This window comes from Hemicordylus capensis, chromosome 15 (genome assembly GCF_027244095.1).
Source record: "Hemicordylus capensis ecotype Gifberg chromosome 15, rHemCap1.1.pri, whole genome shotgun sequence".
In the NCBI taxonomy this organism is placed as follows: Eukaryota; Metazoa; Chordata; class Lepidosauria; order Squamata; family Cordylidae; genus Hemicordylus; species Hemicordylus capensis.
This window is the reverse complement of record NC_069671.1, coordinates 6,117,146-6,132,616: the sequence shown is the minus strand read 5'-3', so window position 1 is coordinate 6,132,616 and position 15,471 is coordinate 6,117,146. Positions and strand designations below refer to the sequence as shown.

General features: G+C 47.5%; 1 protein-coding gene across 18 annotated transcripts in view; it reads left to right on the top strand.

Annotated features, from left to right (window-relative positions):
• ARVCF (ARVCF delta catenin family member) overlaps nt 1-15,471 on the top strand; it is a 493,848-nt gene that overhangs the window by 234,451 nt on the left and 243,926 nt on the right. The window contains exons 1-2 of one of the 18 annotated variants that reach the window (XM_053279351.1): nt 4,716-4,908; nt 5,310-5,360. The exons of 16 other annotated variants lie outside the window; for them this stretch is intronic. In XM_053279351.1, coding sequence (XP_053135326.1) covers nt 5,340-5,360 — 21 coding nt within the window. In that variant the 5' untranslated portion in view covers nt 4,716-4,908; nt 5,310-5,339. Of the gene's footprint in view, nt 1-4,694; nt 4,909-5,309; nt 5,361-15,471 lie in introns of those variants that run through there. One more of the 18 variants, XM_053279360.1, reaches the window with a different exon arrangement.

Here is a 15,471-nt window from a genome sequence, read left to right as displayed (position 1 = left end):
GACAGTTGAGTCAAGTCGTTGGGGTGGGGAGCCAGACCATTTATTGTGCTTTCGGGAACTGATCCAATTCTGGCAGGAGATGAAGCTTAAATCTTTGGGGTTTTTCATCTTGATTTTCTGAGCGGGGCGGGGCGGGCCATCTCTCCTTCTGCCATCCCAGAATGAAGGAAAGCAGAAGTATTGCAGAAATTCGGAGGAAAAAATTAAAAAGATAAAAATGCAAAATGACAGCCGCACAACACAGTGCATTGCCTATGAGTTTTAAATACTCATTCATCAAGAGGGTGAAGGCACTCACACTAAGCCCATTGTTCTTAAAATACTCAGTCATTCAAAATGTGCTAACTTATGTTAGCACCGGGGTGGTTTTCTTCCCTGGGGAATGAGGACCTGGCTGCTGGGATTCATGCACAAGAGTTTGATTACCACAACATACTCTACTTGGGGTCACCTTTGAAGGCCATTCAGAAATTGCAGTGAGTCAAAAATGCAGTGGCGAGGACAGACTTATCAGTTTTCTCAAGAGTCTTTGATGAGGAACTTGGCCGAAAGCTTCTTGAATGTCCAAGGATACTACGTCAACGGGATCAGTCAATCAAGCATCTTTATTACGGTCAAACACCAGCACAGGATAAAGTACAGATACAATATTGGTGCTGGCCTTGGGCCGAAATAAACAAATACTTAATACATACATATGCAATATAATAAAACTCATGCTAGATAAAATCTAACTCTAGAAGCTAAGGGCAGCTAAGCCTAAAAACCTGTAGGAAGATTAATAGAGTAAATGAATAGCTGTCCTGAGCAACATGTCTCTGGACATGGCCTAAGCTCCTGGTCCCTTTCCCTAGAAGCTGCTGTGGAACTCAACCCCTTCCTTTGTTGGGACACACACACACACACACACACACACACACACACACACACACATGTGTGGTCTTGGTAGTGGAGTCTGGTGGTGGCTCACTGGACTTGTGGGAAAGGTAAAATTGTGCCATTGAGTCGGTGTCGACTCCTGGCGACCACAGAGCCCTGGGGTTGTCTTTGGTAGAATACAGGAGGGGTTGACCATGGCCTCCTCCCGTACAGTATGAGATGATACATTTCAGCCTCTTCCTTTATCGCTGCTGCCCGATATAGGTGTTTCCCAAACTCTGGGAAACATAGCAGTGGAGATTCAAACCGGCAACCTCTTGCTTCCTAGGCAAGTTATTTCCCTGCTGTGCCATTAGGTGGCAGCAAGCATTAATTGTCCACTTTGCTGAGCAGGATCTACCCTGGTTTGCATTTGAATGGGATACATGTGTGAGCACTCTTAAAGTATTCCCCTCAGGGGATGGGGCTGCTCTGGGAAGAGCAGCTGCCTGCTTGCATGCGGAAGGTTCCAAGTCCCCTCCTGGGCATCTCCAAGATAGGGCTGAAAGAGACTCCTGCCTGTAACCTTGGAGATGCCGCTGCCAGTCTGTGTAGACAATACTGAGCTAGATGGACCAAAGGTCTGACTCGGTAGAAGGCAGCTTCCCATGTTCCTGTGAGTGGAAGCCAGCTCTGCACACCAGTCCCAGACCTCAACTGCTTAGGGACTGACTCCTGCTAAGGCCTGACAGACGTGTTAATAGGAGGAATCCGGAGTGACAGCTCTGCATTTACTGCCCCCCTTTGCCAGGGAACAAGCCCTGGTAAAACCATGTCCTTATTTTTCCTTTTTGTGGAGGGGTCAGTCCACTATGTCCAAAATTCTATGGGTCTCACTCTGAAAAAAAGGTGCAGATTTGGAACACCAGAAGTTGCTTTTTGCCGAGTCGGCTCAGTATCGTCTACACTGGCTGGAGGTGGCTTTCCAAAGTTTCAGGCAAAAAGTGAAACTTTGGTTGAAGAGGGGTTAATCAATATTCCTAGTATTCGTAGCCTTTCCCAGCCCTATCTGGAAAGGTCTGGGAGTGGAATTGGGACCTTCTGCATGCAGGTGCTCTTCCACTGAGCCGCGGCCCTCTCCCCTAAGGGGAATATTTTACAGCGCTCGCGTGTAGTAACACATCCAAATGCAAACCAAGGTGGATCCTGCTTGGCAAAATTCCAGCTTGTTGAAAGTGTCGACTCAGTGTGCAGCAGCTGTGAAAAAGGCCACTTCCAGGCTTAGAATCATTAGGAAGGGGGTTGAAAATAAAACTGCTAATATCATAACGCCCTTGTACAAATCTAGGGTGCAGCCACGCTGGGAGTGCTGGTCACCATCCCTCGTAGAACTGGAGAAGGTGCAGAAGAGGGCAACCCAGATGATCAGGGGCCCCAGAGCACTTTCCTCGCGAGGTAAGGCTACCACACCCTGGGGCGTTTTAGTGTCGAAAAAAGACGACGGAGGGGTGACCTTCTAGAGGTCTATAAAATGCATGGAGTGGAGAGAGAGTTTTTTCTCCCTCTCTCACAACACTAAAGCTGGGGGTCATCCCATGAAACTGATTGCCAAGAAATGTAGGACTGAGAAAAGGAAGGACCTTTTCACACCATGCAGAATTAACCTATGGGATTCTCTGACATAATGTGTGGTGACAGCCCCCAGCCTGGATGGCTTGAAGAAGGGCTCAGATACATATGTGGAGGACAGGTCCAGCCGTGGCTACTAGTCTGAGGGCTATAGGCCACGTCCAGCCTAAGAGGCAAGATGCCTCTAGATACCAGCAAGGGGAGCAACAGCAGGAGAGAGGGCATGCCTTGGTCTCATAGTCTGCTCTTATAGTCTTATGGCTGAATGTTCAGGTGGGCTGATCCTGCTGCCTGGATGATACACTCAAAGCACAGAGCTCAACCATCCGTCTATGTGGTGTAGTGGGAATATCCAGCCGTGCAGGAGGTGAGGGAAGGTCCTGGAACTGACCATTAAGAATCCTAGTTGGTGACTTCTGACTGGCACCATACAGGGTCAGTCCTGCTTTAGGGGTGAGCTGCAGCGTCCCCATCCATCTGCCTCAGCACACATATTGGATAGGTCCATCCATTATGCATTTCTTGCAGTACGGGTCCCTCCCTCCCTTTTTAGTTCCTCCTCTCTCCATTTTGGGATGCTGTTTGTCAATTCATGTCTAGGTGGAAACATCTCCTGTGGCACGCTACCATCATGTTGCCAAAGAAATATATGAACAGCTAATCGTTTGTTTAAAAAACGGATGTGTTTTTACACATCTAGGTGCTTTTCGCAGCAGAAGTTTGATGTTAAAACAGAGTGGGGAGAAACGCCGATAGGCTTTATAATAATGCTTAGTTTTCCAGTAGTGCAAAAGGCCAAGTGGTCTAGATGCATCCCTTGCCAGTGTTTTAGAGGGAAGAAGGAAGTCAAGATTAATCGTCTTGAAAAGTTCTTTCCTCCCTCTGATGCATATCATTTGATTGATGCAATTAGCATGTGATAACCCTAAACAGTGGAAGCATTTTCTGGGCCCTGAGATACAGCAGAAGCAGGAAAGGCTGGGCAGGCGGTGGGGGGGGGGTGAGAAGGGGAGGATGAAAGGAGTGAGCCTGCAGTCTAAAAATAAACAGCAGTCTGTGTGACCTGACTTCCGGATCCAGCATTATTTGTGTCATCTATTTCTCTCCCTTTTGGGCAAGAGAGGCTTTGTGTCCCTTTGCGTGGGCAGCTTAGCTGGTCTTTAGTTACCTGCATGGGGGCGACTGGCTGAGAGAACTGATGCCATCAATCCCATTCATATCACTGGCCCCTCCATAACACAGAGAAAAACTTACTCCCAAGCCTGACCTCATCACAATGTTTCCCAGGCCCAGAGCAGTGAAATTCAATACCACATGAGGTGCTGGATTCTCCCCCCTCCACCCATCAGGTCCTTATTTATTATTTAATGTATTTAAAATAGTTATACCCCGCCCCTCCAGCACACTACGGCTCCGGCTTGATCGAGCAGGGCTGTTCTTACATTCTTAGGACTGAATGGTCAGGTGGGCTGATCCTGCTGCCTAGAGGGCAGGCACCCCCTCAACCCAACAGGATCTGTAACTGGGGGTGCTGAACAAAACGGGAATTAGGAAAAAACCACCATGGTGTCTTGTTTCTGCAAATGATTTGGAAGTATAATAATTTGAATTATATTAATTAATTAATAATTTGAATTATAATTTTGAATAATAATAATAATAATTTTGAATTAATTAATAATTTGAATTATATTAATTTTGGAATTATAATAATTTGCCCGTGGCTTTCATTTGCACCCGAGAGCTGCTTTCCATATGACTGGCTTCCCCCCTACATGGATAGCATTTCTAAATTACATACATACATACATTTCTTGGAAGAAATGTACAGCGTGCTCTTATGAACTGTGCATTTCCCCACAGAGAGGCACGCCCCGCATTAGTGGCGTGTGCGCTCTGCACCGTGTGCCTCTACCTAGGAACACAGGCAGCTGCCTTCTACCGAGTCAGACCCTTGGTCCACCCAGCTCAGTCCCGCCTCCCCAGGCTGGCAGCGCCTGGCTTCTCCCAGGTTGCAGGCGGGAGTCTCTCTCTCCGCCGCCCTATCTTGGAGAGGCGCTGGGGAACTTGGGCCCTTCTGCACGGGGACATCCCTTTCCCTCCTCCCTCGAAGAGACCTGAGCGGCCGTGCTTGGGGCGGGGGGGATCCGCTCTCGGAGTGGCCCGGAAGGACCGGGAGAGAAGAGGTGACCTGGGCGAGAGGGGGGGGGCGGAGGGAGCGCAGGTGTGTCGCACCCGCCCCGCCCCGCCCCGCGGGAGGCGAGCTCGCAGCCGATCGGGCTCGCCGGGCGCTGGAGTGAGCCGGGGGCGCGCCTCCTTGCCGGAGCTGCCGCGGGCTGCCTGGCTGGGTGTGGCCAGAGGCGGCTGGAGCGGTGGAGCTCCCAGCTGGGACTGTCAGTTTCCGCCCCCGAAGCGAGCCGGGTGAGTCGCTGGCACCGGCCGGAGCGGGGATCAGCAGCCAGCGCCAAAGAGCCGCCGCCGCCGCCGCCGCGCACGGAGACCGGCTGGGGGTCCCCCCTCTCGGGCGATGAAGGAAGGGGAGTGAAAGACCCCGTCTGCGGAGGCTCCCTCCCTCCCTCCCTCTTCTCCCTGGGAGCAGCCTGGATTGGGGGGCTGGCTGGCTGGCTGGCTGGCGTGCTCCTGCCCCGGATAGGCTCTGCCTCCGTCGGGACCGATTCGGACCAGGGCGGCGAAGGCGCACGAGCAGAGAGCCCGCGGCTTCGCCAAACCCGCCCGCCTGTCTGGAGACTGGATCGCTGCGGGGCTTAATTTTTTTTAAAAAAATAACATTATTATTATCATTATTATTCCCTTTTGCCCAGTAGGGACTGCGAAACTGGCACCTTGCATCCATGCCTGCAGAACTCAAACAGGTCTGTGGATCAACTTGGCGCCTCTCTCTCTCTCTCTCTCTCTCTGGGTTTGGGGAGGGGACCCGGGGCGCGCCGCTCTCTCGCTCGGCTGTGTGCTTTGGTCGGGTGTTTGTGGGGCTCGCCTCGGAGGCAGGGAGAAGAACGGTTTTCCTCTCGGAGGCAACAAGGAGGGGATTTGAAGCTGCTCACCTCCGCCAGCTCTTGAGAAGGGAGGGCGAGGTTTCCTTTTTGTCAGTCTTTTGCTTTGTGAACAGCAGCGACCGAGGGAGACGGCAGCTATTGTTTCCTTTTGACCTCCCAGCTCTGCTCAATAAATCCAGGGAGCTCTCTTTCACCCTGAAGGGCTAGGGCAAAGGGGTTCCCCGCCCCCCCAGCAGAGGGAAATCAGCCCATTTCCTGGGTCTGCGTTGGCCAGGCTGCTGTGTGTGTGTGTGTGTGTGTTGCAAGTATGTGCAGGGAAAGGGAGATGTTGCTGTGAACCCTCGCAAAGCCACTTCCAAGACAGAGCATTGATTGCCCCTTTTTGGTGATGTTAATCAATGATGTTACACCTGGATTCTGGAGATGCTTATCATATGGTTCTCCCTTCCCTGGCTGGCAGTGCACTGGAGGGCAGATTCGAAATAAAAGGGGGACATTTACCCGGTTTGCCCTGATGAGTTTGCTTTATGAAGAAACTAACAAGAAACCAGTTGCGAATCGGAAGTGTCTCTCTTTTGTTTTGCTTTACATCACTTGGTGAGGATAACTTGCTCTGCTTTGATCTCAAGAGTGTGGCACATCTTGGTAGCAAAAGCGTGAAGCAGGATTGAAGTCGGGATTTGGGGGGCTGTTGAAGGGACAGTGCTCCTTGCAGGGTATCTGCTTTTCACTGAATGTGAGCCACAAACTGGGTCATGAGTGAGCTAACATGTTAGGTGTGTGTTGATGCATGAAAGCCTTCTCAGGGTTGGGGGCTGGCTAGGGTGACCTTCAGCTCTGTCGAAACGATTGGGAATATATCTCTGTCATCCACAGATGAGGTCTGTCTTTGGTGGAGTTGATGGGTGAAGGTGTGGTTGATGGGCTCCTGGACTGGTTAAAAAGCTTATCCGACTCCGGTGTGTGTTATGTTTATGCAGTCCTTTCCTGTCTGAGCTCTTGCTCGTTTTGTATTCCTGGTGGTGCATACCACCTGTGGACTGTGGCAAGAAGTGAAAGTATTTCTCATTGCCGTTTTGTGCTGTCTGACCTGAAACTATTGCAGCTGTCTCTTTGCATGCAATCAGCGGCTGATGCACACAAAGTTAGCAACAGAAAACTGTCTCTTTGGATATTTTTCTACCGGGAAGGGAAAGAAAGCGGTTGCGGTGGGGGGAGGGGAGACCTCTCACACAAACATACACCTAGAGGTAAGGAGTAGAATTTTAACGTCCAGGACTAATGTAGCATTCTTAGATTTGGGCATAACAAGGAAATGCATACACTGGAGAGCAATTATTGGCTTAGCTGCACTAGATGTAAATTTTCCCATGCCTCTCTTATTTTCAGGGTCAGATGAAGAGCGATTGCTGTTGTAGTTCCAATTCTAAATTGACTGTAAGGCATTTAGGAGGAGACTGATGTCTGTTTTGCTTCCTGTACTCTTTTTGGATGGCACATGAGACTAGATTAATTGAGGCCGTTTTTGAAGTCGGGATTCCTCACATGCTTGGAAATGGAGAGGAGTGTAATGTCCCTTATAAGGACATTGGTGGCTCCCAAACTCGATGCTGCCCAAGAAATGTCTTATACCAACACTGGCTTCAGAGAGGAAGACTGAGGAAGAATGATTATAACCTTCAGTTACATATAGCAGTCAGTAGCTGAGAATTGCCAGTATAGGGCAGACACAGCTGAGCATATACCCAAGAAATGCAAAGCCTGAAAGCCAAATCAGAGGCAGGAGATCCAGAATGAGATCTTTCTCTTTCTCATTCTCTTTCTCTTTCTCTCACTCTCAACTTAAAAGTCGCTGTAGGAGACACTGATCCTTGATTGGAAGGGTGCAACTGTGGAAAGGGATGTTTAACCAGCCCCATGCCATTTCTCTGATTGAAATAACCTTCCCAATACCTGAAATAACCTTCCCAATACCTAAAGCTGCATTCTGCCCAACTGGAGGGGGAAAGGTAGGAATGATACAGTCTAATAGCAGCTTTGGGGTATATATACACATGCACATACATATACATATACACATATACACACACACACACACACACACACACACACACACACACACACAGCATGGACGAATCAGCACAGGAGCTCCCTGCAAGTGTTCTTAATTTCTTTTAAACAAAATTTGGGAGATCTGGTCATGGATTTCATGCATCATGTCTGTTGAAGCATAACCTTTTTAGGTGTATACTATTTTAAAAAAAATTTTTAAAACACGAACACCCTGATGTTAAAACACAGCCGATATAGTTTAAAGCCAACAGACCAACTGAAACAATAAAAATATCAAATTAAAAAGAGCAAAAAGTGGCATGAATGCAGATCACTTAATTGAAAGCCTTGAAGAATGAGAAGGGATCTGCCTAATGTCTGGAGGACTCTTCATGCTGGAACCTCCCCTGTTTGGGGAGAGGGTCCCTAGACCTCAGACTTTTAAATAACTGCCTTAGCTGTTGTTTTTAGAAGGCTCTAAGGAGGCTAGAATTAGGCTAGAATGGTGGGTTTAATTAAGGGCCCCCCAAACCTTTCCCTCATTTGATCTCTGACCACCACTGAACGGGCCACCTCCTCATTCGTCTCCCATCAAGAGGCAGGCACCTGGGGGGGCATATCGGTCCCTGAAGCAGATCTTAAAGAGCAGGAGCTTCATATGTGAGAAGGAAGTCCTTCAGATTGCACACGGAGGTGTACACTTAATCCGTTTTGTTTGAAGAGGCCCTTATTCTCCTGTTTCACACCGGCTTTGGCCCTAAAAGTACTGATCCAGTTGGGCTGAACACCCCGCCCTTGACTGCCTATCCAGCAATACCCATCCTGTTGCTGGCATCTCCTTTATGCAGGTAGTGACACTTAACAGTGATTTTTTTTGTTACAGTAGAGCAGAGCTGCACAACTTTGGCCCTCCCGTAGCTGTTCATTTATTCATCATGAAATCTCTGGGCAGTTTACCATTAAAACCTAAAATTGTATAAAACCATTTAAAATAACCATCATCAAAACTTTAAAACATACACTCGACGGTGATAAAACAGGTGCGTTTTCAAAATGTTGGACTACAGCCCCCATCATCCCTGCCTAGCGGCCACAGTGGCTGCAGATGATGGGAGTTGTAGTCCAGCAACAGCTGGTGGCCCAGAATCGTGTAGCTCTGTGATAGAGCAATAGCCTTTACCATGGAATTGGACAGTATTAGCCAGAAGGACATGGACACGGTGGGTTCCTTTCATGTCCAAAATTCAAGCAGAAATGGAAGCAAAACAATGGTCCAAGACTGAGAGGAGAGCTGGTCTTGTGGTAGCAAGCATGACTTGTCCCCATAGCTAAGCAGGGTCCACCCTGGTTGCATATGAATGGGAGACTTGATGTGTGAGCACTGGAAGATATTCCCCTCGGGATGGAGCTGCTCAGGGAAGAGCAAAAGGTTCCAAGTTCTCTCCCTGGCAGCATCTCCAAGATAGGGCTGAGAGAGATTCCTGCCTGCAAACTTGGAGAAGCCACTGCCAGTCTGTGAAGACAATACTGAGCTAGATAGACCAATGGTCTGACTCAGTATTTGGCAGCTTCCTGTGTTCCTGCTAAGGAAGGCAACCACTGGAGAGGATTTTGCAGTGTTGAAATTAATCCATTTCTGCCTGAGCAGAATGAGAAAGGCACACCTTAACGAGTCATAGCCATCTTGCTAAATTATGTCCAGCGGGCATTGTTGGAGTTCTTGTTCTAGAAGAATAAAGGCAGCTCTATAGAGCTAGCATGGAATTTGAATTGCTTTGCCAAAAGGGTAAGGAAAGGGATGTGCACCTGGCGAAGGGGTTTATATGCAAGCTGCCTGGATCAAAGGGGATTTTTGTTGCACTCCATGCCCATTTGTGAAAATCCATCTATACAGTAGGTGATGTAACCCGATATACTGGGAAGCACAGGCTGTGGTTTGGTATCAGCTTGCCCATCTCAACCTTGCATACAGATCCTTGAAAACATACAACATAATCTTGGTGCCCTTTTGTCAAGCTACTTAGCTGGATAATTCTGTGTCATATGGGTTTGTGGACGGTCTATCTAACATATCCTGGTTCTTACCAGTCTCCCTTGCACCCCTTTAACATCTAAAAACTCATGCAAACATATGTCCTGGTGTCTTGAAAAGCAAGGCGGCCAGTTATGTTACAAAACCACTTTTTTTTGTGTGTGTATTGTGTTCCTTTTCTTCTTGTTAACAAGCTACCACCGAAATATAAAAAACAACTACTAAACTGCCTTTCTCTCCTATCCAAAGCTAAAATAACAAGATAAACAAAGCATCACATCTGGCTTACCCTAACAATTCACAAGACAGAGAACAGTTTATATTCTTACACTACCTTGGAAATTAATATTTCAGAAATTGATAAACAGGGCAATAGGAGAGGAGAGGGCTCCTGGTGACAAATGGTGGCAACAGACACAGGAATGTTCACACTCCCTCCCCATGTTATCCTCACAACAACCTTGTAAGGTAGGTTAGGCTGAGAGAGAAGTATGACTCAAGATCACCCAGTGAATTTCATGGCTGAATGGAGATTTGAACCTGGGTCAACCACCTAATGGCGCAGTGGGGAAATGACTTGACTAGCAAACCAGAGGCTGCCAGTTCAAATCCCCGCTGGTAGTCTATGGGAGACACCTATATCTGGCAGCACCGATCTAGGAAGATGCTGAAAGGCATCATCTCATACTGCGCAGGAGGAGGCAATGGTCAACCCCTCCTGTATTCTACCAAAGACAATCACAGGGCTCTGTGGTCGCCAGGAGTTGACACCGACTCAACAGCACACTTTTTCTTTACCTCCCATGTCCTAGTCTGACACTCTGATCTCTACTACATTGGCGTTGGAAAGAGGGCCTGATTTGGCACAGGAATCCCGATTCCCGCGCCCTTGGGTTGCGTCTTGGGAAGCACACCACTGTCAGTCAATTTATTACAGCCGTTGACCAGCAAAAAGATAAAAATCAGAATTACAAATATAGCTAATAAACACAAATGGTAACTGATAGTAACACACAATAAAACAGTATACAAGCATCCAAAATATATTACTTTAAAAACAGTAAAACGGCTCCTAAGATTGGGACCTTAGTTGAGACCTTAATCTCATAGCAATATAAAATTTTTTTGCTAGTACTCTAGTAACCACACGGCTTGTATCCGCAAGGCAATATTGTGTATAAAGAAGCTCACACCTTCCGGGAAATCTAACTAACAGGGGGGAAATAAGTTCTTCTCTGACATCACGATACAAAGAACAGTATAAGAGAACATGGATAACAGTTTCCAGGAGTCCAAAGCCACAAGAGCAGAAATCCGTAGTTGAAGAATCTTTAGCAAACCTCCTTTCCAAAAGAGAGGAGGAAGCACACTACTGGAGATTCCTTAAAAAAAAAAAAAAAATCATACAAGAAAAAGTCACAGTACTGTATTAGATAACTGTGGAGGGGTTTCTTGCACGTCTTATCACTGTTGCGATGTGGACGATAGGGGGAAAGCTCTGCTCTTCAGACATTTGAAATCAATAATTGTCTCACCTGCCTGGAAGTGGGTCGAGTGGGATAACCAAAGCAAAACACATGTTGGAAATTCTAAACTGATCTGTTAAGGAAAAAAGGGGAGGATGGATATGCAGGTGCATACGCTGCATTTCTTTTGCACTTGCATCAAAAATCTAAATCTACATACATCTTGAGAGGTAGTGACATCAGGAAAATGCCCCCCAGCAATGACAAGTACTGGAGGGAGCAGGGAAGGGGGCATTGCAGTGAAAGTTTAAGCTACAGCTTAGCTAAGAGAAAGGTTGATGTTTCCCTCATAGTCTGTAAGTCAGGCCCACAAATTTCACCCTTCTTTATTGCTACCCTAAAATAGTAAAACCACAGTCCTTTTTGCACGAAGGAAGGGGTCAGGGTTAAGGTAACAGTGAACAAAATGTTGTTCTCTCTGCAAGGAGTAATCTTTGGAGGACATTCCCGCCAATTTTCGTTTCCGTTCCTCTGACAGCACGGATGGAATGTTATAGTAGTTGGTGTGTGTTTGAACTTTAGAAGCTTTTAAACCACCATTGCAAATCTGGCCACTGCAGACCTGCTGGTCAGGACAATGAAGTCATGTGCACCCACTGAAAGCTGAAAGTCTTCCAATGCTATCACCTCTTGACCATCTCTAGAGGTCTAGAGCTTGTCAAAAACCGCAGTGGGCGTTCGTCCCCTTGGATGGTACCGGCCACCCTAGCTGGCTCATGTACATAGGGACAGAGGAAACTGCCATATACTGAGTCAGACCTCTGGTCCATCTAGCTCAGTATTGTCTTCACAGACTGGCAGTGGCTTCTCCAAGGTTACAGGCAAGAATCTCTCTCAGCCCTATCTTGGAGATGCTGCCAGGGAGGGAACTTGGAACCTAGATGCTCTTCCCAAAGCAGCTCCATCCCCTAAGGGGAATATCTTGCAGTGCTCACACTTCTTGTCTCCCATTCAGATGCAGCCAGGTTGGACCCTGCTTAGCAAAGGTGACAAGTCATGCTTGCTGCCACAAGACCAGCTCTCTTCTCATAGACCAGCTCTCCTCAGGTTTACTGCTGCGGTGCCACCGGGATTGGCCCCAATCCCGGCGGTACACATGCGCGTGCAAAACCAGGCTGGGCCCCCTTAGCCCGGTTTTGCACACGTGTGTGAATAGCTCAATGTAGCGATGTCAGTTTTAGAGTCTCTTTAGTGGGGGGGAAACATTCTATGGGTTCGGGGTCCTTTTTTGGCAATAACCTGAGGCTATAGAATACACTGTATCACCTCCTTAATTTCCCTCCCCCCCCCCCACTTTATTGTAGCCTGAGCAAGCAATGCAAAAAATGTAAGCAACACAAGACAACAGATCAATACAGAATATCAGAGAAAAGGTTATGCAGCACAATTACCCTAGAAAGCAGGAGATATCAATTAATTTCTGCATTGTTACCAAGCTGTTGTTGGGTGAATCCAGTAAACAGTCAGTTATAAATATTTTTTTTGTGTGTAGAGGGAAATGGGAAGAGATGTAATTACCCTAATAACACAATTATGATAAAATTATTAATGATCAATAAACACTACCAACTTTTAGAGCAAAGTGCAAGGCTTCCTTTGTATTAGCTTTCTGGGTTTTGGCACGTACTCCTATGGTTTTATTGATGATCATCACGTTGGTGCGTGTTTTATAAAGGTTTTCATTTCATTTCATTTTTTAAATGTGGTGTTAGTGTTTTATATTCAGTTTGCTTTATATTATAATTTTCTGTATGCTGCTTTGAGCCTAGGAGAGGTGTGGGATGTGCATATTTAAACAGAATAATTAAATCTTCCTTGATTCTGATGCTAGATACACCAGAGCTATGGTGAGCCACCTAGTGGATGCTCTGGACCGGATTAGGGATCTATGAACTTCCTTGCTCCATGACTTGCAAAGAGCGTCTGCCTCGATGCCCCCCTGATGCGACTGTCTGATCTCAGCAAGATGAGGTGCACAGGCATGAGATAACACAAAACCCATTTCTACCCAGAGTGAGGCTGTTTTCACGGAAGCCCATTGGCTCCCGGCGACGCCTCAGTGGTTAACCGCCTAGGGAGCCCGCCTTGTCAATGATGGTAAGGGAGCAAGCGTTCCCTTAACCTCCGTGCGTGCACGCGTATCTCTCCTTGTCTGACACACAGACGGGCAGCCGCTAGGATTGCCATATTCTGGCTTTCCAAATCTGGGTGCCTAATTTGCATACTATTTAAATGGTCTTGAAAATAATTTTTGAGCACAAGAGTGACAGCACGTTTTGCTCCATAACTCCGCTTCTATAAGGGCTAAATGAAATCTGGAATCTGGGCGAATCTGGGTGGGCTAAGCAATCTGGGTGAGATGCTTAAAATCTGAGTGAACCCAGAATTTCAGGGGGTCCTGGCCACTCTAGCAGCCGCCCATCAGTGGAGGGATCTGCATAATGCACCATGCACTCACATGGTGCATTGTGGGATTTCCGGCGGCCGGGACGACGTGTTCTGGCCCCCATTCCTCTGCACTGCATGGGGCCACAGCGGCTTGTCTGGGTGCACGATCCGTGCTCCCAGCAACTCTATCCAGGTCATCTGCAGGGAAGATGAGCTGCTGCTGTATTCCCCACTGCCCGCTCTCAAACCCACTCACAGAATCGTGAGAACGGACTCCATATCCACCTGCTTTTTGCAAGGCCCAAGCATCAGGAGCCATGAGTTTGAAGTCCTGTCATAGGAACCTAGGAAGCTGCCTTATACTGAATCAGATGATTGGTCTCTCTCACTCAGTATGGCCTACAGTGACTGGCCGTGGCTCTTAAGGTTTCAGGGAGGAGTCTCTCCCAAGCCTACCTGGTGGTGTGGCCAGAGATTGAACCTGGGGCCTGCTAAGTTTCCGCTCGGGCCCTAATGCCATTTCACCGGGCTTTGAAGTGGCAGGCAAACCACAGTTCTTTGGGTACCTTTTGCTGTCCACAAGTGACTTATTTTAGGCACCATGGAAAAGTTCAGCACAGGGACCTAGTACATAGCGTTTTAAGATTTTTATGTCTGTTTTAATTTGTTTAATGTTGTAAACCGCTCAGAGACTGACATTTGGGGCGGTGCACAAGTTTAAATAAATAATACCTCACACACACACACACACACACACACACTTTTCATGTTGATCTTCTCATTCTCGCCAGTGAGCACAAGTTCACCTCTGAATGCTTGTTTTTTTTAAAATTGCAGCATGTATGCACACAAGGAGCGCATGGGCTCCTGGCCTCTGCAGTGGCAGGTGTGGGGGAGAGGACAAGCCACTAAACATTGGCAGGCAATTCAAAACAGTACGGGTGGGAAAGGAATGGTCTCCTGACATGCCTGCCGCTGATGCCATGAGCCTCATCCCAGAGGTGCTTGGCACAGCAGCAGCCGAGCTCTCATCCCTCCAGCAAAAGGCATGCAATTGTAACTGTGGCTGGGGAAAAGAATGGCTTGTTTCCCAGCAACTGAGGTTAGCCTCATGAGTGCAGGGAAGCAGTAATTTTCTAGCTGCAGAAGCTCTTGCTGGGACAAGTTCATGTGATAACCGTGCAGGGCATGTGAAAAAGAACGGTGTTAGGAATGGCTCTGAGAATTCGGCACCATTTAGGCAAGCAAGGTTGCACCAACCATTGCCACAATCCTCAGAATACAGAAACTGGTATGGAAAGACCCGTTTTGCACTCTTCCTCCAAATATGGGGCTTCTTTTCAAAGAACCATTGTTTAAAAAAAAATATTGAGGGGGTAAAAGTGTTATTGTGAGAACTTTGGGATTCTGTCCCAGAGAGTCTCTTAAGCAAGCCATGTAAATTTAGCCCACGGATCACCTTTTAGCTATCTCTGCTCGAAGCCTTCGGGGATCAGGAGCATGAAACTAATTTCTGTCTTACACAGTTTCTGAATAATATGCCACGTGTGTGTTTGTTTTTTGGGCATGCTTTTCAAAATCAATTTGCCTTGTGTTGTTATCAAGACCTGGCTGTTTCCTTTCGAGTTGATAATATTCAACAGTACTGGCGTTCAGCCAGAGATCTCTCCCCCACCCCCTCCCGGCCTGAGTGAGATTTGCTTATTGCATTTTTTGTTCTTTTATTGCTGCCTGTTTTTATACAGCACCCTCGTAAACCGGTCTCTGTAAAGTAAGGGCCTCTCTATTTCCTTAAGAGCTGTAGTGAGCCGAGAACGTTCACGCAAGAGCTTCATGGGTGGGATGGTGGGCTGAACATGTTTTCACCAACGTGTAGTTTAGCTGTGCAGGTTTTAAAAAGCAGTCGGGGTTTGGACGATGGTGCATGTGGAAAGAGCTGCATTCTCAGTCCTCTGGCCCCCAACTCTGTGCA